The sequence below is a fragment of the Xiphophorus hellerii genome, chromosome 23, assembly GCF_003331165.1.
Source record: "Xiphophorus hellerii strain 12219 chromosome 23, Xiphophorus_hellerii-4.1, whole genome shotgun sequence".
Lineage (NCBI taxonomy): Eukaryota > Metazoa > Chordata > Actinopteri > Cyprinodontiformes > Poeciliidae > Xiphophorus > Xiphophorus hellerii.
Genome location: NC_045694.1, coordinates 16,388,324 through 16,412,444, shown reverse-complemented (window position 1 = coordinate 16,412,444; position 24,121 = coordinate 16,388,324). Strand labels below are relative to the sequence as shown.

At 37.3% G+C, this 24,121-nt stretch overlaps 1 protein-coding gene across 2 annotated transcripts in view; it reads right to left on the bottom strand.

The window, feature by feature from the left end:
- Nucleotides 1-24,121, bottom strand: part of trpc7b (transient receptor potential cation channel, subfamily C, member 7b) — a 59,351-nt gene that overhangs the window by 18,596 nt on the left and 16,634 nt on the right. The window contains exons 4-7 of one of the 2 annotated variants that reach the window (XM_032555751.1): nucleotides 22,137-22,301; nucleotides 15,360-15,576; nucleotides 13,851-14,084; nucleotides 11,240-11,504 (exon numbers count right to left, since the gene is read on the bottom strand). In XM_032555751.1, coding sequence (XP_032411642.1) covers nucleotides 11,240-11,504; nucleotides 13,851-14,084; nucleotides 15,360-15,576; nucleotides 22,137-22,301 — 881 coding nt within the window. The remainder of the gene's footprint in view (nucleotides 1-11,239; nucleotides 11,505-13,850; nucleotides 14,085-15,359; nucleotides 15,577-22,136; nucleotides 22,302-24,121) is intronic. The other variant, XM_032555752.1, reaches the window with a different exon arrangement.

Genomic DNA, 24,121 nt, shown 5'->3' with positions numbered 1-24,121 from the left:
ACCTTCGAATAACCTGCGATAGAAAATGGATGGATGGATGAATGATTGGGCCATAAGCTACAAGGTGGTAATGAATTAAAACTGTTTAACAAAAAATTATATGCCACAAAATATTTAAAAATAGAGTAAAGATAATGTTATGGTTAAAGAAAATATTTCAACACTTTGTACTTTATTTTTGACAATAATAAATGGCTTTAATATTCTCAGATGTGATGTCAGACAATGACATGACATTCTCCCTGACCCTGTACCATTCATAATTTTCTCATATATTTTTTAAATTTAGAGTTTTGTTTGATCTTAGATTAATATTACCAAATAAATGAATTTCAGAATTGTTGTGTCTTTGCAGTGTTTCACTTTTCCAGTAGATGGCTATGTTTTTTAGCGGAGTATATCCTCCCTCTCCTGCTTTAAAGGCAACTTAAACTAAGTAGCTCACAGCAACAGCTTAGAAGTTCCCCGTTCTTTAATCAAATGCAACCATTTGTCTTGTTTGAGTGATCAAAAGATAATGGCAATAAAGCCAGCAACTGATTAAACAGATTTTTTTTTTTTTTCAATTTGAAGAGCTGTAAACCATGCAGCATTTATTAATTGGATCTGAATAGTTGTTTTTTCTCCAATTTAAAATCTGTACTAATAGTTCATACCTGTAACTCCTAGGAGGGAAATCTAACAAAATAAAATGTGTCTGAATCTCAGTACAACTGGGAAAGTCTCCACGCATCACCTCTTTCTGCACCAACCTGAGACATTGCAGATAGAATATGGATGCAGGTATAAACTGAGGAAAGAGCTTCTGCTTTCGTTCTGGCATATACTGATGCATGAGCAGGGAGCGTTGCTGAGTATCATCATTTGTTTTGCTTATCTTGTTTTCAGGTTATTTAATTTACTGAAATCTATGCGAGGTGCCTCCCAGGGAGGAAGTCCAATTATGGGAAATCTAAAATGTATCCCTGGAGATCAACAGCCCTTATAAATTCAAATTTGCCCAATGTCAGCCATTTATGAGCGTATTTTACAAGAAGAGACGGATGATATACTTGATCCCTCAGATTATGGAGGATTAATGTTTCTGACAAGCTAAGATTCTGATTCATTCATTTTAAAATTGCATGTGTCTGTATTTTATAGGACTCATCTTGAAGCCGAAATAGATGGTCTGTTGTTTGTTTTCACAGCTGCCAGCTAACAAAAGGCTGCATAAAGCATGAAGGCTTCACACATAAACACAGGCACAGTCATGAATGTGAAATCTGACTATTTTAAATAATTTTCCTTGAGGTCTGACCTAAATCAAAGCAACGACCATCCCCCATATTTGCTTTAGGAGAGTTGGCTTTTGTCCCTCCAAAGAAGTCAGCCTCCCAGATTTCTGTCCCAGGGTGTGAATAATACAAACCCTTACACTCAGCCCTGCAGGACTCTAACAGTAAAAAAAAAAACTGATGCTGCTTCTCATTCTCTTTCTACCAAAATCATGCCACATGCAGCACGGCGTGCGTCTGTGAGTGGGAGACTGGTGACTCACCCCAGCTCTGCGGGAGAACACCAAACTTAATCACCAATGGGCCCAAATCAACCTCATCGTCTCAGAGACAAGCCTTTATTTTCTTTCTCCAGGCTTTATGTTTCCAGCTCCTCTATGCCTCCCTTTGGTGCCATGTCCTGCTCCCAATTTCTCATTATATTTCCACTGCTTTTACAGGATTCTCCCCATTTCTCTCCTAGCATATCACTCTCTCCATCGTTTTCACCAAACAGCTTTTACCTATTTCTGTCATGTTCTCTTCTTTTAATTTATTTTCTAATTTTTGTGTAATCCACAGCAAATCTTTTCTAATGGGTTTAACATAACATAGAGCAAATGTAAACATACCCTCAGTGAATGGCTGCAGCTGGAACGCTGCTCATTATCTTACTGCACTTCTGTCATTAGCAAGACATTTAATTCACCGCTCTTCTACACCTCTAAAGGCAAACAAGTAGTCAGACAGGCAAATATAGACAAAATATTAAATTGAGTGATAACTACCTGTTGTGGGGAAAAAAAGAGAGAGAGATGTCACCATGGTAACCAGACGGGTGGGGTCATATCCACTTCTCAATTTAATCAACAAATAAATTTGGCTCCCAAGAGATGTGCATCTGTGTGTATGTCTGATAGTGAGCCAATCAACCAAGAGGGAAGAACAACATAAGCTGATGTGTTTGCCTCTTTTACGCACTTGTGCATGCGTGTGCATGTGTGATAGACAGCGGAAATACAAAATGAGGCTAAAAGAGAGGAAAAGCAAAGGGAGGCTGTTGTGGTGAGTCTTCAGGCAAGATGTAAGAGGAACCATATTTAGCAGAGAATAGGATTTAATGCCAAAAGAGGAGCAATTACAGAATCAAGCATGTCTTAAGGTTCCCTTTTTATGTGCCTGACTTGTTTTTGGCTCTAGCTGCCCTGTTCTGTTTCCTCACAAGATGTGGAGCAATTTTAAAGACTAATGCTAGCTTAGATATTTTCTGTTTTGTGTTTCCGAGCATATGTAGTTGAAATTACGCTCATGAGATATGGTTTAGGACAAGATGTTGAAGCAAGTCACAGAATTAAAATGTGAAATGTACAAAACAAACACATCTAGAAAAAAATAACAGGGAAAAGAATGGACGACCAGGCTGTCTGCTTCCCTACACAAATTTATTTATTTATTTTCTGTTCAGGCAGCAATTATTCTTTAAAAAGAACAGAAAATATTTTTGTTAATTATCACATTGCAAATCATTGCAATCATTCCATGTGCCATTCCAATGTTTCACCCAAAGCTACTTGCCGACTAATTTGCATTGACTTCTTTTGTAGCCTTTTGCTAATTTATTTTAATCTCCAAACACACTTTGGGAGAATGTGTTATAATCAGCTTAAACCAAAGTTGAACTTTTTCTTTTTTTTCTAAAATCTGTTTCTAAAAACTGCAATGACTTTACTTGTATGATGTTTGGGTTGGTAATATTACTTCTTTGTTGAGAACATAAATCACTCATGGAAATTTTCTTGTGAAATCAGTCAGTATTTTTCCACTTCATTTGATTTGAGACTACTCAGTGCTGAATGGGCGTGCAGCTAAAATTCCCATCAGATCTAATCAGATTAACAAAAGCCACTGTTGTTACACTGAAAACTCTGGCTTTGGGCCCTGCCTAACTCATCAACCCGTTAATCTGTTTCAGTGTACCCCTTAAATCATTATGTGAACTAAAAATATTCCACTAAACCTTTTGGGGAAAAAAAATTACAATAATTCTCATTTATTTTGTCTAATAACACATTTAGTTCTTGTATTTGCATCCCTGGGCCATGCAGTTTTTGTCTCAGTTATTAGGTACAATGTCATGTATGTAATGAGGAAACAAACAACAGCTGCGTCAGGTACCAGGAAGCCACCAGTGCATGAACACACAGAAACAGTGCCAGATAATATAACAACCAGAAACTTGGGTAAACAAAAAATAGTGACAAAGTTAAGAGATAAATCTTTATACATGACAGGATGGTGACCACATTGTTTTCCAGGATGATGACGTTGAAAGGCCCAAATTAGAGAGTTGTAAGGTATTCAGAGGGGATTGAATTTAAGCTACAAAGTACTTGTAGCCCTCCCTCCAGTAACTTATATCAATGGCCTAGTTGGGTGGAAGGAGTAAAGGTAAAAACTCAGAAGCAACTGATCTGAGTTGACAGACATAAAAGCAAGAATAAACTTTCACACTGTGAGGCAGCTCCATGTTTACAAATGAAGGTTTCTAAAGCTTTGTCAACCGTGTTGGTAAGTTCAATGAGAGACCGAAGCCTGACAGGCAGCCCAGAGGGCAAAGAGGGTCTTTGAGCTAAATAAACACAGGAGTTTTTTTTTATGACTGATTCAAACACAATGAGGAGTTTATTCGCTCAATTCAATGTCAGCCGTTCATTTATGAACAGTTTTCCAGTCTGTCATGAAGTAGCTTGAACCTCACCATGCAATCTATCTATAACCTCTCTCTTCCAGTTACTGATAGCAGAGTCTTTTTAAACTTTATGATTCATAGAAAGGCAGTTTATAGATGGAGAGATGAGTTAAGGCTGCTATTGACTGTTGGACTAAACATTTATAGATGGGAAATTAGTATTTAGTTTGGATCAATACAGGGATGGAGATGTCTTGCTTTACTAGGAAATAGAGAGGAAAGTAGTGCCACAGAGGACAAGAGGCCTATAAGGCTATGCCTGCTGCTAAAAATCCAATAATGTACTCTTTCATGACTTGTTTGCCTGCTGGATACATACAGTAAAAATGGCTTGTGGGTGTAGAGAGGTGCAGAAAAAGTCATCTAGGTCAAGATACACCTAGCAGAGAGGTCAGCTGGATGTCTGGGCTTTTCTGTAGTGACAGGATTTTCTCTGACAGTGACAGACAACATACAGCGAGGACTCAAACTAAAGCTCCAACTTGTTTTTAAAGGATGATGAGCTTTTACCAATAAATAACACCGTATCAGAGGCAATTTAAGGTAACATATAACAATGAAGCAAATTTATCTGCTAAATGACTGCATAAAATAAAATTTTAAAGGGTCAATGACAGTCAAGAGCATTTAGCAGTGGGAGCAGATTAAAAGTGACCAAGTTCAGATGACTGACTTTAAATTCAGAGGCTTCCTTGTTCAGATGAATTGTGGTAGAATAATTTAAATGACTAATAACATTTTGTAAAACATATTACAAAGGCAGAAAAAAGAAAGGCAGGGTGACTTGAATCATCTGATCCACTGATTCATGGCAGAGCTTTGCTACTGCTTCTTCTAGGTACACTCAGAGATCATTTTACCTTGAGGATATTAAAAAGATTTGACTCAAACATAAAATAGAGAATATTGATTCCTGCCGGAAAGACTGAAAGAGCAGCTGAAGAGATGGTGGCTAATTGGCAGTGGGGTGTACTGGAAGAGTACTGGAAGCAGACTTCAGCTCCCAGTGGCGTGCCTAACATTATGGTGAAAAGTGAAAAAAGCCCACAGAGGATAAACAGAGCAGTAATGAGGAGATGAACAACAGCTGCACCAGGTAAGCTATCAGGGACCAGGAAGCCACATGGGCGAGCACACACACAGACAGAGAGACAGATAAGAGACTAACAGACACATAATGAAGAGGGAGGAGAAATGACAAGAGGAGAGGCAAACCCTCCTGTCAACTAGAATCATCACAGACATCAAATATGTAATCTGAAACATTGGTTTGCTTTTGAGTGTAAGTCAGTCAGGATTTCTTTGTTAGTTGGTATTTTATTCCCCATCATGAGGAAACTAAACTTTGATTTTAAGGCATGGAAAGAGAAGTGGGTTGATGGCAAAAACATCCATCCATCCAAAAATAATAAAATTATATTCCTAAGAATAATCTTATTTTAATTACATTTTTTTCCAAAAAAGTCCAAATTACACTTTGGGTTGTGAGGACACTGCTTTGTAACGTCAAACTGTATTTATCCTTCTTTGAAAAAATAGGAGAAATCTGTCTACGTCTGTCAGCGTTGTTCAAAGTAAATTCAGTTAGCTACTATTTTTTCATTTTATTTTCTTTAGCGGTCCATCAGTTTGACAGTTCCGTCCTCCCTTTCATAAATACTGACAAAGCATCTAAAGAAAGTCACACAACAAAAAACATAGAGGTTTATGTACCTCATGTGTATGGAGCGGTGTGGCACCTGTTTTCATTCTGTGCTTCATTGAGATGGAACCAATGTTTTCAAGGGCAACAGCTGATGTCAAAGTAAGAATCAAAATGTTAGGCTTGCAGAATACATTGTCTACTTGGAAAACTCCAAGATAGGAATTTACTGAGAAATATTTTTCCAACAGACACATTGCCATCCATGTTTGGTAGGATTATTATTTAGATAATTGAATTGTGTACATGGTGCTTTGCAATAGCACTTGCCATGCAACGATCTCAAACTTTCATGTATTTTAATGGAAATTAAAGTGATAGATAAACAAAGAGCAGAAAACAATTGTCAAGTGGAAGGACAAGGTTTCAAGGTTTTCATAGATATTTGCAAATAAAAACATTAAGGAGTGTTGTGCAGTTGTGTTTAATCCCATTCATTCTGTTAACCCTAAATAAAATTTAGTACGACCATATTCTTGGAAGTCACATATCTAGTAAATGCTGTATTCTCCCCCTCGTTGTAATTATTCCAATAAAAATACAGCTTTTTCATAAATTTATCTGACATTTGCAGGAGAACCGAAGTAAACAAACACCATGAAACCTAAGCTACTCTCCACTAGGTCAGGTGAAAATACTGTTGAATTATGAATCATAAAAGGAACCAAGCAGGTCATTAAATCTAGAGAAGCTGCAGTGATCTAAAGCTCAGAGTACAACTATTAGTTGAAGATTCCTCAAATCTTGCCATAGATAAGCAAAACAAAGTAACCCATAGCTGAAAGAAGTACCGTTGTAAATGTAAAGGAGACAACATAATAAGGCTGGTAGTCAGTGACACCAAAACTCAGCTTTTTTTTACCTAATTGCAAGACGGTATGTGAAGCAGAAAACTAAGATTGCACTTCGTCCTGACTCCACCGCTCCCCATCATGAAACTGACAGCACCTTGTTGTCGTGAAGCTTTTCTTCTAAAGAGCTGAGACTGAGATGGCAGTTCACCTTCAAGTAGAACAATAACCCAAAACATATAGCAGATCTACAAAGGAAAAGCTAAAATCCTAACTTATTTAAGTGATCTATCACAATAGTCTGTCAGGTAAGTGGTAAACACTGTAAGACTAAAGTGCTTTACAAGGTTAGAGAGCAAAAATCTTTTTGCCATAAATTAAATCTTGTCTGCTTTAATCAATATCCACGGTGTGTTTTTAAACGTGTTTCACTAAAACGAAACTCATGTAATATTTAAGGCAAAATTCAAATAGCAGCTTCTGTCACATAAAATGTTACAGAATAAAATGAACGCTGAGAGCCAGCTGGCAATAAACATACTGAGAGCTCGCGTCCTGATGTCTTCCCACCTTTCCAAATGCTTACGCTTAAATCTGTGCTAATCCTGTGAGGATGTATGGCTGTTGCTCAGTCTGCATGACCTTCTCTCATCCTCTCTTCGCTCTTCTTCTTCCTTTGTCTACATATTCTGGCAGGTCTCCTGCATTTTGCCTGAACAAAGAGCCAATCCAAAAAAATCCACCTCTGCATCGCTCCCTGTGGTTCTCCTCTCATCTGTCATCCCCTCCATTTCCCTCCATCTTTCTCCTCCTTTTCCTAATTAACGTTGTCGCCTTACTTTTTTGCACCCAGAGGTATTTCTGTATTTATTCTCATATCTCTTCTGTCTAACTTAAAGAGAGGATTATCCATATTTTTATTGTCACATGTCTTCTGTTTTGTCCACCTTTCTTTGTGTGTCATGTAGTCATGCACAGCTGACCAGAGTGTAAAAGCTCCATCTAAATCAATTTCTTGATTTAGTGTTTGTCAGTAAACATCAGAAGATTCTTTGCACATATGCAGCTATTTCAGCAAAACAAACTCTGAAGAACAGTAAGAACAAATATGCACCGACTAGTGTATGGGCTCTTAACAGAGCATAATAAGATACAGATAACAGCATCTTATCTGTACATTTTGGAAGTGTCTTCAAGCTTTTCCCAGGTTTTGTAAAAGGGTGGTTCAGTCTTCATTAAGCTCTATCAAGTTGTGCGTTCATGCACGAGTTTATATTAGTGTGAGGGTATTTGAGTGAAATCTGCATTTTGGCCTCACTTTTTTATGCTAATCTTCCCTTCTTCCACATCACCTCCTTCACTGCAACATCCAGCCTGAGTTTTCCCTCCTGGGGTATCATTACCTCCTACACCTGGCGCCCCCTTCTATGAGTGAGAGCTATCAGACTGGGCTGTTCTTCATCCCTCCATCAAACGTGCCCTTTCAGATATCTGACGTCACACACACACACGCACCCCCACTTACAAAACAGGACACTGCGACATGTTTCTTTGCAAGAGAATAAAGGACAAAAGGGACAGATTTGACACTGTTACACTACTATTATTAACACTCAGCTGCTATTCTACCTCTTCTAGTTAGTGAACATTATGCTAAAAACAATCAAAAAGCCCCTCTGAAATCTTCCAGTTAGATGTACAACACAAAAATGTATATATTGTCTTACATATACAGATATACATATAAAAAATTATATTTCTTTCTCTGCATGCCTGCCTCCAGATACTTTGTTCTGACATGCCGACTGGATAAGATTTAATACCAGACTGACCCCTGGTGGTAAAACAGACAACATCAATTTCTACGAAAGTGAAAATCTACTGTGTGTACAGGTAGACTGAGCAATTCATTGAATATCATCAATTCATTGATGATATTCATCAATATTTCTGTGTACTATTTCTCCTTATTACACAGGAGAAATATAGACACTCACAAAGGTCAGTAATGCATTAACACGGTCTTATTTGAGCAAAATTCACAACCTTCTTTGAGGAAGAAACTCTAAAACAGAGAAGAGACTGGATTCTACACTTCTTTCTGTCTAAAGCTGCACATCTGTGCTGTGCTTGTTCTTTGCTTTGTGAGAAGTCTTCATTAATGTCAGATGGTTGGTCTGTGGCCACGATCTCTTTGACACTCAATTCCAACTCCATTAGACCTTGTTTCTGCCTGTCTGTGTGTGCTGCTGTCAGTTAACTCTCTGCTCTTTCTGTCTGCTCGCCACATTGTCTGGATATTTGGCTCCATGTAGGTAGCCAAGCAGAACACAAAGCCACTCGGTGCAGAGACTCTGCAGACGAGATACTGTACATGCACCCACTCAGCACAGCTATGGCTGTAAGCTAGAACAAGAAAGTACAATTTATTTTATGCTCCCTGTTATAACAAGTGACTATAAAGATTAGTGAGGTCATATACTTGTTTTTGTATTTTTTTGCATTATACACATAACTGATAGGTGAAGGATATGAGGATAATGATATTTGAAATCAACTTTTGGATTTTGACCCTATGTACATCTGAGTTGACAATTTAAACAAAGGATCTAACAATAACTGTTTAAAATAGTTCAAGCTACTATAAGCTACTTTAAAGTAGCTTGAACTTTATAGTAGCTTGATGTAGTACATAAAGTAAAGAGTATTAGTGAACATGCAAAGCTAGGTTGAGAATAAATACACAGGTATACACCCTTTTTTGCTGATCTGGCTGACAAAGAGAAAGGGAAAGTAAAAAGGCGATAAGTTGAAATTAGATATGAAACATTATAGTAGTACAATGACATGGCTTTTGCCATTCAGTAGGAGGATTTGCATAACTATGAAGATCATATTTGCAAAGTGAACGTAGACATACAAATAAGGACAAATGTGTTGGCAGCCCAGATATATGAAAAGTCTCAAACCTTAATGCCTGAATTTATGTCCAACTGAACTTGTGTTTTTGTTGTTAACCAGTTGTTAAACTCATTTGAGGTTACTCATTTTGAACAATAAACCTACTGTTAGTGTAAATTTAGGTGCTAATTCAATCTATTGAAGGAATGCAACAAATTTTTCAATCTCAATTCTTTCAATATTATACAATGTACTATTTTTTTATTATTAATCAGTTTTTTATATTATGGTTAATACTTTTAGAAGTATCCGGAGTGAATATAGCATCACAAAAAGATTATGATAGAAAATATTTCTATTTTTTCCTTATACAGTTTAAAGTTCTGCAGCTGTGATAAGATAAATGTTTATTTTAATGCTTTAGGCACATTTTCATTAGAAGTGCTAAAAAATTTGTCTGGGTGAGTCTCTTCTTCCTTGGAGAAAATAAAGTACGATATGTAGCAGGGAAAAATATAAAGGGTATTTCCTGTCAAATATGAGTGATAATAATCAGTAACATTATGTTAGCAGCCAAACACTGATATCTTAAAACAAATATCCGACATTGTCGATGTCGGATATTTGGGAAACACGAAAAACTATGCAGAGGTAAGAGGCAGAATAACTGATGTTATAGGAGATGTTGGAACAGCTAATTTTTGTAAAAGTAAACATTTTTTGCAGAACATCTTTTCTATCAGAAAACTCTCTCCCCCAAAAATGTTGCCTCTGCAGATGATGTCTGAAAAATGCAAACATAAATGGCTTTATGCATTGCTGCCTTTAAAGAGTAAACACTTTAACAGTTTGAAATGGCAGACAATAATCATAGGAGGAACAGACACTTAAGCAGATTAAAGCTCTTAAGGTTCGGTATGAGTGTTGCTGAAAGCTTCTTTGCGATTTAAAATTCTCAAATAAACAACCTGCCTCACTTCAACTTTCCCACAAATTGTTTAAAACACTTCATAGACCTGCTGGAAGAAAGTGACATTGTGCAGAACGTGAGATATGATTGTAGTAATCAATACGGTTCAAAGATGCCAAACCAAATACCAAATACATTGATGATGGAAGACCAAGGTGTTTAAACCAAAACACACCTCAAACAGCCTTCACATGTTCAAATATAGGCTGATGTAAAGTGATATTAACCTTTTTAAGTTTCTAGTTCACTTGGAAATTTCTTATGTCTTTGAATTTTTTTTATTCTGATTTATTTCACAGAGGTCAATTCCAATCAGCCATTTTTGTTTTTCACTTTAAGATAAAGCAGAACCTTGAAGACCAGAAAGTAATGACTAAATGGCAATTATATCTGGTGCAGCTAAAGCAGTGACACAAAGCCAAGATCCAAGCTGCCTGTAGACATATCATTAGATAGATTATTGCGTAACTTTAGGTCTTATATAATGCAACCAAGTAGTCTGGTTTTAATGCATAAAGATTAAAAACAGACGTTTCCTCTATAAGAGCACCATGACTTTAAGATTTCAGTTTATTTTTTACCTTGTGCAGCAATAACACAGATTGAGCACAAATTGAATACCTCTGGAACACAACAATGTCAAAAAGTATTTACAAAATTACAAATCTTTCTTGGTTGGACATTCTCTGATCATCAGTGACAGGAAGTCACAATTTAAAAATGCAATGACCTGACATGTTTAAGTGTGAAAAACTCTAAAGAAAACCAGAAGAAGTCTGTAAGGGGCAATACTTTTTCAAAGTATAGTAACAATAAAGGCAATTAAACCTCAAACATGTCAAATTAGTCTTACTGCCAGACTTAACTCACGTGGTGAAAGCTGGATTGTATTTGGCCCCAAGGTAGTATGAGTAGAGGTTGAACATCCCAATCATGAAGGCCACAAACACCATGATGAAGATGACCATGAACTTGAAGATGTCTTTGACTGTCCGTCCCAAAGAGATCTGCAGCGGGCCGAAGCTCTCGTTGGCTGGCAAGATGTAGGCGATGCGTGAGAAGCTCAGCACCACGGCAATGGCGTACAAACCCTCTGAGATGATCTGAGGGTCAGAGGGGCGCCACTTGTTCCTGGCTGAAGAAGAAAGGCAGAAATGTATTTGTGTAAAAAACTTTAAGGATTGTAAACTGACCTTTAGTATCTTTAGATATTTCTTCAAGAATAAAACCTTCTTGTTGTCTTCTGAATTTATGTTTTTGAGTAGTTTTCTATTGCTTTGTGAACTTTCTATTCTTACTTTTGCTCCTTCTTCTTAACTATATTCAGTAATGCACTTAGAAATTAGGAAGGTAGAAAAGTTAATAATAGAGGAAGAACTGTCAGGGATAAAAAGAAAACTATGACACATAAATAAAATTAAAATGTAATGTCAAGACATCATACTGAACTAGTTTTCAACTCAGACCAACTAAAGCTTTCATACATACAGTATATAAGGGCAGGCACACAAAATAGATCAAATCAAAAACAGCAAACAATATACTAACAAAATTATTTATATAAAAAATGTTATATAAAATTATTTAAACTTTTTTCAGCTTGAATATTTTGTAGATCAAATCAGGTGGGCAAATAAAAAAAATGAGGAAAAAGAAGTGTTCTGAAAATGATCTGGACAAGAAGAGAGAAGCGTTAGAAATTACTACAAAAAGCAAAAAAAAAAAGTTAATTATAATCACTTCATAAGATCACAAGACATACATGTTTCTTAAAAACACAATGAAAAGCTAAATTGATAAAGGGTTAAAATTGAATCAAACATGCTGTACATTTTACCATTGTCCTCATGTTGATTGCTTTTACAAATGTTTCTGATTGCAGAGCAGACAAATATTCAGTAAAAGGGTGTGAATGAAAATGAATGCTTGGAAACGTTGTTAAAAAGCAAACAAAGGGAGAGGGGGAAAAGGAATTGATTAAACAGAAATGTAAAAGTAAATCTTTTAAATTGGATAGAAGGAGAGCAGCAAGAGGGAAGGCAATGAAGATAAGCTGAGAGTCAAAGGGAAGTGTGTTGAATAGAAATGTTAACCTTCAACTTAAAAATGCTGAATATAATAAATCTATAGTTTTGTTGTGTCTGTTAGTATCTATTTAGAACAATCGCCTCCATCTGCTGAGTCGTTTGTCGTGACAAAGTCCGGCCAGCAGGGGGAAGCACTAGTGAAGTTTCTTTTCGTGTGCAGATAAGCACATTACCTGCAGCCTGCAGTCCTTTTGCTACATAAATATGTTAGGGACCATAAATGAATGAATTACTTGGTAAATGTTCACACAGATTTGCTTGTTGTAAATTTAAGTAACACTAAATATCATACTTTCTAATCATTGTTCACATTATAGAATAATATACAGCTTTGAATGCGATCACTTTGTTGAGAGAATCACAAGCAGGCCACAGCTGGCACGTCATGCACTGCATATCAATTAATAAGCAACATCCATATCATTTTGCTTTGCAGAAGTGCGATTATAAAGATCTTCTAATACACATCTAGAAGAATCTCAAAAGTAGATTGTAACTCGTCACTCTGTTAATTTCAACCATCATTTGGATCTGCGTATGACCACAATGCAAAAATCAAACGTGATCAATTATGTGCCAAATTTTTACACAAAAACAAATGTTGCAGCTAAGGTGTACTCATTATGCTGCTGTTGCTCCACTCTGCCTATTTACAGTGATCAACCAGAAGTCCTGGTCTGTGCTTAAAGCCTGGTGGAGAGAAAGGAAAATCTGAGTCACCGTATCATCTCCAACATTGTAAGGCAAAGTGATTACCTCTAGGGCCAATTCAGGGGTGAAGCAACTTCAATGCTTAGTTCCTTTGTAGTATATATTGAGAATGGCAAGGCATAATGAAGATGCAGCAATATCATTTAGAACAGGCAGTGCATGAGAGGCTATAAGCTGAATTGACCCTATCTTTAAAATGCTTCATGTTCATTCAATCAATGCTATGACAAAATCTCTATGATAAAATAATTTCCTGTAACTGTAGCAACATTTGCATTGCCTTTCACTGTGAAAGGAGTTTATTTACTTTGCTAGATGCTCTTTTACTGCAGAAAGCTGTTTATAAGCAATCCGAGCCATAGATATGCATGGCAATACCAGGTGCAAATGTTTCAGGTCAAAAGCTGAGATATTCCTGCATTTGTGACATTTACATATCTGACTTGAAGCTTCTTATTAGCAATGCATGCATCAGAGTAAATAACCAACCCAGAAAAGATTTTCGATTTTAAAACAATGTCAAATAATCCATTTATATGAAAATAATTGCTAAACATCATAATAGAAGAGTTTCCACACACGGGGAACTCAGCTTTTGCCAAAGCAAAGTTTAGCAAATGGTTGAAACAAACATTGTTTTATACTATTGCCATTTTTTCCCCCACAGTGTATCAACTGTTTACCGTAGGTGAAGTAAGCCACTTCGTCAGGCAGTGAGGCATTGCTGAGGTCTTCATCTGGCACATGCATGTCTACATACTGCTGGGCTTTTGATGCCTTCAGGAACGCCATGAGACGTGCCGTAAAGGACGCCACAAAGATGGACAACATGCCAAAGTCCAGAACATTCCAAAGGTGCATGATGTACTCCCTGGGCCCATCGCTCCAAATCTCCTTACATTCTGACCAAATCATACCTAAAGGAGAAGAAACGTGTTATAATCAGTATCTCATTAAAGGGTGATAAGGCTTTTGATGGTAGCTGTATGAAAATCTATTAATTTAGGGATGAACATGTATGAAAAAGCACAAAATTAGAAATAAACTGAGTCAGAAATCTAAATAAACTGCTAACAAAGGTTTTCCATTCAAACAAAACCACTTAAGAGATGCTATTTGATGCTCAGGTGTATACAAACAGACATACAAGTCTGAAAGCCAAATTCTTTGCTGTGAACCCATTATGTCTCTCTCCAGACGGAGCCAAACAAGGGGAAAATTGCCTAGTGAAAAGGAAACCCTGATCGGCACCATCTCTTTTACAATTACTGGATGACAAAAGCATGGCTGCGAATGAAATTATGCAGCAACTAAGCCACGAGCCTCTGTGCAAAAGCACATATGCATACACATTTGGGGTAACACACAATTGTACAAACAGCTGATGCCAAAGATGAGCATGTAAGAGGGACGAATGATGCTATTACACATAAGCAAATAAAAGCAGGACCATATGAGAACCAACATGGACAAACCACACTTATAATGTTGTTATGTGTGAATGAACGGGAGGAAGAATATCAGCAGATGGGAAACAGCTGAGGTCTGACAGATATCGCCATGGGCTATTTATCCTTTGAGTTTGTCTTTGTCATTCGCCTCTATTTTCTTGTTTCCTCATGCCTGTCTTTTGGTGAGCCACAGGCTTCATTCTTGTGCACTCTTTTTTTTTTTTATCTTTCTCTTTTAGCCACTTCAAACTTTTCCCTCATTTCTGCTTCTCTCCAGCTCTCTGTATATTTCCTCAGCACAACATCTCGGGTGAACCTGAAACTTTCCCTCCAGGCTCATCATTAAGACTCAGGATGAATACTGCTTCAGCAAGTCAGAATGGGACTGAATCCATGCTGGCAGTAACCTCTGTTTGATCTTTGGAAGATGAAAGAGTATAATTGGTTGTACAACTATAACCTTGTCTTTTATCCACTTGGTTACTGTGTTGCTGTAAGAAATTTTAATTATGCAATATCTGAAAGTCGGGCAAAACGTTTCTGACCCTGAAGAGAACCTGTACTCATTTACAAAGGATATGTTTTAAACAAACCTTTGTTTGGTATCTGCACACTCTTACTTTGCATACACCTACTGTATACATACAGTGGTCCATAAATGTATTTAAAAAACCCCCAGAAATAGTCTATTTTTTATTTAAATGTCAAATTATCAGTATATTTGTGCATTATTCGACTCACCCAACACCCACTTCATGATCAACATTTCTGTCCACGAGAACTGTGTGGTTTTGACCCTGAAAACCTGTCGGGGATGGTCTGTGATGGTCTCGTTGGGCAGGTTCTTCACACCCTCAAAGCGGTCTGAAGCATTGACGACCAGCAGGCCGAGGAAGAGGGTGAAGGAGACGGCGTGAGCCACAAACTTCATGAAGGGACTGCGAAGAATCTGACCAAGCTGGAGGCAAAAATAACAGGATTTAGTTTGTTCAGTTGTGTTTAGATCTGTGGTTTGTTGATATTGTTGAATAAACTATCTTAAATACACAATAGGAATGTTTTAAAATTGTTGAGTTACCTAGGAGTCAACCTTTCAAACATTTTTTTCAACTATTAAAATTGAAGCCAAACACAGCATCTGTTTCTTTCCTCAGGTAACTTAGCCTTTCTGAGGAGTTATACACATTCTGGTCCTCAGAGATGAAAAGATGGAAAGCATCACTACCAACCCATCTTAGCAGGAAAACAGCAGCTGTTCTGATTCAATGATCCATTTTCCAAGCAACAATGCCAGAGTAACTCACTGCCAAACAATCAACAGTTAACAGAAAAGCACCATATGGACAGGAGGAAAGGCTGGAAGGTACTGAGCAAAAACTGTTAAAAAATACCACAAGGGTTGCAGTATGTCAACGATTATAAATACACACATGCTCTCACTCGCAGCCACATATAGACCTCTGGGATCTCAACATTTGCCAGTCTCATAACCTGCTGTGTTCAATATTAACTACCTACGGGACACCTCTACCCGCTCTATGCAGAGTAACACATGAAGGTGAATGGATGCAACACACACTGCTACAACAAGCAGGTAAAGGTTGCCTGATAATTTTTAACCTTGTAAAACTTTATCTAAAGATCTGGCCTCCTTCATTTCACTTTGCTGATGCATTAAAGAGACTGGTCCAACTTCACCATCAGCCTCATAAGACGGCCAACTCTGACCAGGCTTTTGTTCTTTTGATGCATGAGAACCGCAAAGTATGTGGTTTTATGAATAGAGAAATCATAGACCCATAATGAAGCTTTAGTGCTCTCTGACTTATCAAGTGGCATTAACTGTAACAGAAATACATTTTGGTATATGTACATGTGTGAGCACTGTGTGTAAATCAAATTTACTCTCAGGGACATAAAGGTTTTAACCTTTAAGTTGTTTATGCACACTGCACAGAGCCCAGCACTTTATAACTTCCAGTATTTGTCAAATCAAGAGATATAAACCTCTATGTTTAGGTTTTAAACATAAAGGCTAAAACCTTTATGTTTTAATCGTAATGTTAAAACATAAAGGTCTTAACCTTTAAGTTGTTTAAGTTGTTTATGCACACTGCACAGAGCTCAGCACTTTATAACTTTAAGAATTTGTAAAATCAACATATATAAAGTATTTTCTAATTTGTGATGTGCATTGAGGAGTCATAAACGTATGTTAGCAAAATGTGTGCTGCTGTTGCATCATTTTAAGATATGCTGTATATGTACATATGTTTCTTTTATATGGTGGAAAATGGTGGAAAAAAATAGGGGAAAAAATTATCTTTTGCTGCAATAATTAAAAAAACATTTGCAATGTATTTAAAGTCAAATGCACTTGACTAAAACTGCACTATAAGAAAAGGATTTTTATAACAATGTCAATAAAAAAATTAAGCTAGCAATCTATATTATCTTCATTATCTTGTATGTTCCAGCTAGTAAAATGAATATAAAACATGAGATAGAAAATACAATTAAATGGGGTAATTACCTTTGTTTTCATTTCAGCTCCTTCCTTCTGTTCAGTAATTTTCAACAACGAGACTTCATAATGTATTTTACCTTTTCTGTCTGAAAATAATCAAGTTACCTAGGAGCACAGATCTGGAGTTAACACATGCTGTTGGAAATTTGATTTAGTTTTGATCCCAGAACCTGGCGCCATCAGCTACCACCTACATTGTGCTTTGGAAGGTCCTGCTTTTGTCCCTGCACCTGCACCAAATAAGAGGTGTACTTTTATAGAAAATTGTATGTGATTTAAATTCTCCAGACAAAATTGAAAGGGTAAGAACATTCACTTTGCAAAATTAAACTTAAATATTTGTGTTTTAAATCAATTGGATGAATGTTCACAAATGTTGAACTGTTTGCAAATGTTAGCATATCATTGATTTGGTTTGCTTTCATAATCACCATCAACAGAGCCTTTCTGTAATTACTGTGTTGCAATTATGTTCCAAGATAAGGACAGCAAATCTCCCATAATTCCAGTAGAACCTATTTTTATTTAGTCCATCTTCCTCACACACACCCAGCCTGTCTTAATTAGCCAAACAGAGACTGAGTTAATCCTTGACAAAACACCTAAGACTCATCTCTGGAGGCTTCAACCAGTTCACATAAGAGTCACGCTTTTTCTCTTTACTTGGCTGTTCTCAATGTGGAATTTCCTACTTCATTCAATAGAAATGTAAATAAAAGGAAAATTATATCTTAGATGTTAAATAATATTTGTGCTGAATTTCCATAAAATCATTATTGATAGCTGTATTTGATAAGGCATTACAAAAATGTAATATAAAAGCATCAAAGCTTCTCTGCAGCAGATTGAAGCAGGCTTCAAACTGCTTCAAGCTGCTTTAAAATGAGCTATCTTATTTTAAAATTCAACTAACATACAGAAAAAAATACAGTGCAAATCAGCTTTCCTGTACAAAAACAGTATTCTGTGTTAATAATAACTTCAGTAATCCACACATACAAAGAAATCAAAAAGATTACTTCAATAAATTATGAATGTGTGATCCAGTGCATTGACACAGAGGAATAATTACAGAACATATGAAAAATAGAGCAGCTACAGGCGCAGGAAATCAAGAAACCAGCACAGTAACCCAGTTCTCTATGAATGTGCGCTAATCTTAACTACTTTGCCTAAACTGAGAGAAAATACAATGTTATTGTTATCACAAAAATTATTATTTTATAGGGTAAGATCTATAAAAGTGGATTCAAAAGAATAATCAACAGAATTGTCCATGAGCAAAAGACTATTAAGCAGATCTCTGTCAAGACTTGGAATTAGCAGGTACAATTTTCAAGAACAAGTAACTTACAGCACAAGACTCCACTGCTGAAAGGAAAACAAGTTAAAGCTTGTTTAAAGTTCGCTTTACAGCTTTTGAACAAGTTGAAATAATTGAACAACATGGTCTTGTCAGAAGGGACCAAAATTGAACTTTGGATGTCACTGCAAACCCAATAAATAGAGGACAAAAGGCACTAAACATCATTCTAAAAATAAAAGACCAGCAGTGAATTTGATAGTGAGAACATGATGAATGGAGAAATGTACTGAAATGTACAATAAGAATCTGAGAATGAACAAAGGTACATTTTTCAGCAAGACAACAATCCTGAAGTCAGCCAAGAAAATGATTTCAAAGAAAGAAAATAAAACTGAGGGAATGGCCAACTCAAACAACTCAAATTAAAAAATCTATGTAAAAACCTGAGGCTCAAAGTGCGTACAAGAAGCCATCTAGATTTTCCAGATTGCTGTTTTGCAGTAGTTGTCCTTCTGCCCTTAAGGTAGTTTTGTCTTTATAACCTGATAAATCTAGCTACCAGAATGATATAATTAATACTAATAAACAGCAGCCTCTACATCCCTAAATCAACACTTCATTTTAGTGCAGTGCTTCTTGTGCACTTTCCAGTGTCACAAATTACAGACTGTCAGATCCAGCCTCATCGGTTGGCTGATTCATAATTAAAAGTAATCATACCCACATGCGCACGCACGCACGTACGTACACAAATGTTTTTGTGACACAGTGAGATCAAATGCAGACAGTCTGTCATGATTGAATCCCTGTCTCAGTGGTGAGGAATCTCTCAGCTGTATAGCACTCGCCATCCTCTCACTCAAACACTCGACATCAACTGCTCTCACTCCCCGCAAAATGACACACTCATCAGTAAAAGACCAGGCATGAACCAGTGGTCCACAACACTGTCTGTGAATCTTACACACAGGCACGCACGCACACACGCATGCATGCATTCCCCACTTGATGATGAGGTGGTAGAGGATTATCCAGCATGATGAGCAGATTTGCATAACTGCTTGCAGAGTTCCTGCATGGCCTTTGCAATATTGTCACTCTACAAATTATAATTTCCTTGATGGAAAATTAAGAACGTGTGATAAAATGCCTTTGGCACTGTAATGAAAAAGTGAGAAGTCAGTCATTTTTAAACCTCAAGGCAAACATCTTAATCTGTTAAAAGCTGGTTCAGACTTTGTAAGGAAACTCATGTTCTCACCTCAGTTGCTCCACTCCAACAAACACATCCACAAGTTTCAATAATTAGTGTGCTGATCAGAGAACAACACTGCGTGCAGTCTCTGCCAGGGCTGCCCTTTGTCACCGATTCTGTTCATTACTGTCATGGACAGAATTTCTAGGCGCAGCCAAGGTGTTGAGGGGATCCATTTTTCTGGCCTTAGGATTGCATCTCTTCTTTTTGCAGATGATGTGGTCCTATTGGCTTCAGCCAGCTTTCACTGGAGCAGTTTGCAGCCGAGTTTGAAATGGCCGGGATGAGGATCAGTGCCTCCAAATCCGAGACCACGGTCTTGAGCCGGAAAGGGGTAGAGTGCCTTTTCCGGTTCGGGGGGCATGTCCTGCCCCAAGTGGAGGAGTTTAAGTAATCTTGTTCACGAATGAGGGAAAAATGGAGCGGATTGGCGCAGCATCTGCAGTGAAGCGGGGGCTCTACCGGTCTGTCGTGGTGAAGAGAGAGCCGAGTCAAATATCGAAACTCTCAGTTTGCCGGTTGATCTACGTTCCATCTATGGTCAGGAGCTTTGGGTCATGACCGAAAGAACGAGGTCATGGATACAAGCAGCCGAAATGAATTTTCTCCGTAGGGTTTCTGGGTTCTCCCTTAGAGAACTAGGTGAGAAGCTTGGTCATCCAGGAGGGACTCAGAGTAGAGGTGCTGCTCCTTCTTGTCGAGAGGAGGCAGTTGAGGTGGCTCGGACATCTGGTCAGGATGCCTCTTGGACGCCTCTCAGGTGAGGTGTTCCGGGCACCTCCCACCGGGAGGAGGACCTGGGGAAGACCCAGGACACGCTGGAGGGACTATGTTTCTCAGCTGCACTGGGAGCGCCTTAGGATTCCCCCGGAGGAGCTGAAACAAGTAGCTGGGGAGAGGAAAGTCTGGGCCTCCCTACTTAGGCTGCTGCTTCCATGGCCTGACCCTGGATAAGTGGAAGAAGAAGATGGATGGATGGATAAATATCAGTTTTCAAATTATGTTTTTGTTTAGAATGAGAAAAATGCTATCCAAACCACCCGGGTCCTATATGAAAAAGTGACTACCATCATGTCTTCTTCACAGCACTGTACATCTTGGATGAAGTTTTGTTCTAGTATATAAACTGTGAATCCATGAACCATATCAAAAGTTAAATGTGTACAAGAGAAAAATCTTCTCAAAAAATAAGATGATTGAAAGAACCATTAGTCCATCACTATCTTTGAGCTTAGCTTCAACCAACCAGACCAGTAGAAGTGTGCCAGCTGTTAAATTACTTTAAAAACACACAAACACAAACGCACACACACATTTATTTTGCTCTTTGTAGAACAACAAAATAAAAACAACTCTACCACCAAGACAGCCCTCACTAATTTCCATTTCTATGTATATTGCTTTTCTTTTTCTGTCATTGGTTGCTGGTGACATCCAGTACCTACAATTAAAGGTAAAAGCAAGAATGTCCCATGATGATATACCATGTAGTAACTTCTACAGTAGCAACAACTTGCAGTAGTAATTTTCTGTTTGACTTTCTCCGTCTCTCACTCTGTTCAGAATAAAGGTGTTTTTTTTCTTTATAACAAAGCTCCAGCTAATTAAGGTTTTCACGAATTGTATTAGTTTCTGCAGAGCTTTTCTGTTAAAATCCCTGCAAAGCATTTCAATTAATTTGAGATATGAGCTTTGAATGAGCCACTGCAACACCTTGGGTCTCAGTACTTTCACCTATTCTGTTTCAATTTGCTGTGTTTGAATCCACAGTCTGGTTGCATGATCCGGTTTCATATAAACTCCACCTGTCAAACACACTCACATTTGACTCTGAAATGCTTTGGTATACAAAGGAGTTCATGGTTGAATCAGTGACTGCAAGGTGCACAGATCCTAAGTATGTTGATTTCTTAAATATAATACAGTGTATTACAGCTGTGACTCTTTATTTCAGACTCATATATCTAACAGACATTGCTCCAAAAGTCTTTGAATTAAGGATATACTTTCTCATTGCAATCCTTTCAAAAAGCCACACTTGCTTGAACTTTTTTTCCAACCTCTCCTGTCAAAAGTTTGGACAGTTAACATACCAACTACAGTTTCCAAAAGCAGCAGATTATACAAGCAGAACAAGAATGCTAGATCTTTAAAATATCACAATGCAAAATTGTTGGTACTGATACATGCAATCTATTTCTGTTTTTGTCAGAACTAGACAAAAACAGTACCACTGCCAAATGAAAGACAGCTGTGATAACCTTAATGTTAACCTTTAGTCCACAATCGCATATTTCCTTACTACAGGTGCACCAACATGATAAAACACCAAGAGAAATGTTTCTATTACTTTGCATATAGAAACAACAATAGTTCCAAAAGTGCTCCACACTGTTTTACATTGATGTTGCTGTTGCTGTCAGGTCCTACCTTGCTACATGGCACTATCCAGTAGGCAATAGCCAGGAAGGGGAGACCTACAGTTACCCCCAGGACTGTCCAGCACTTCACGCCGATGGACTGCTGCCTCAGGCCTGGTAGGTTCTCATACCAAATAGTCAGCAGCTGCTGCTGGCAGTTGGGATGTGCAACAAACTGAAGACAAAAAACAAAAAGAAAATTTAAAAAATGTGGAAATAATAGACAAAGGGATGTGGAAAAGCAAGATGAAAGGCAATTAAAGTAGATACCAATGTGCCTTTGGTAATATGTTCCTGGAAATAACACTTTTTCAATATGATGAAAGGCTGTAATTAAGGTAGAATGATACAAAAATTTAACACTTGATACTGATACCAAGAAAAATACTGAATACTATTTCAATTATATTAATGTACTATATTTGTTTAATTGTGCCGCTGTGTGTTTCCATTTGTCAATTTGATGTTGATACTAATACATTTTGCTACAAAGGACAATAAAGGATCACGCTATACTAAAATAAATTGCATTTAAAAAAATAATGAAAACAAGTATCTATTTCATGCAAATGTCTTCAGCAACAGGCCTGTCCAATTTATGTCTTTCTGGTAATTTTACATACTGTTTTCTTTGCTACAACAGAAGAAAAGTTTACAATGGTTTGTGTCATAGCTTGACACAAACCATTGTAGCCGATCGTCAGCTGATTAATAATTTCCTGCGTTAATTCGTAACGCTGTAAAACAGGGGGATTGCAATGAGGCATTGAGCTGCATCATTATTTTATTCAAAAACTCTATCAGTACCAAGAAACTACAATCTATAGTTTTAAAGTTAAATTGTTTAGCCTTGGGAAGGTTAGTTATATTTCAATATGCCTAAACTGCAGAGTGGGTGACTGGTCTGGAAAGTTGATTTCTGGTCTTTGCTCTTTTGCTGCCGTTCAGTGTGTGCAACATTTGGAGTAATGTTGGCTTCTTTGACATCAGTCAAAAGAAAGCACTGAACAAAAAGCAGCAAAAAGTAAATTTCAAACTGTGTCTACATGTACTTTGACCTTAAACAAAAAGTGCAAGATAACCAAAATGATAGATGTAAAGAATGAACATGTTTCCTCTATTCATTGAGTAAATTAAGTAGAAAATCTGTTCTATTTGAATAAATATTTAATCATAAAGATCTAGATCTATAACTCAGTTATTTGTGCTGTAAATATTGCATAAATGACTTTGAATTGTATTAATTTTGAAAATATGTCTATGAGCAGGTTTTGAAATCACTTTAATGAAGGATTTGCAAAGGAAAGAATGAAAGCGGGCAGCAAGTAGCAATGACTGAGTGCACACATTAATTAATGACATTACTCAGGGAGATAAATGAAAGGTAGCAAAGGTATTATTGGGACAAATGGAGTACATGCTTCTCTTTTAGCTGGAGGAAGGATGTGGGATGGAAAGGAATCAATGCTCAGTCAATGGCTAAACCTAACAATCAAATTCCATGTGGAAGTGTTATTATCTTCATGTTTAACATTGCAAGGAGCTGAGTTTCTGTTGGTTCATACATTCTTTCTCTACATCTTTGTTGTAGATGTAGAGAAAGCACCTATAACAGCTAAAAGTTTCCATCCCAGTCGTTTTCACCTCCATCCCAGTAGGGTTAAATTCATCTGATCAAATCTGACAATAGCAAGACGTATGGATAAGGTGTATTTGTGCAGCAGTTCAGTTAAAAAACAAAGATAACATTGTTTCCAGTCAGTTTCCAGTTAGTCCTTTAAGCCACTGACCCATACCCTTAATTCTGCCTGTGTCCAGAAATGTGAGCTCAACACAGTCGTGCTCCACCTTGTTCCTACGGCACTGTGTCTCATCCCTGCAACTTCAGTAATTAGCAGCTTGCTACTGGAGATGCTCTTGTTTACTGGTTAAAAACAAAAAGGGCATCAAACAGTTTTCTTGCTGCCCAACACACACACATAACAAAGATGCAGG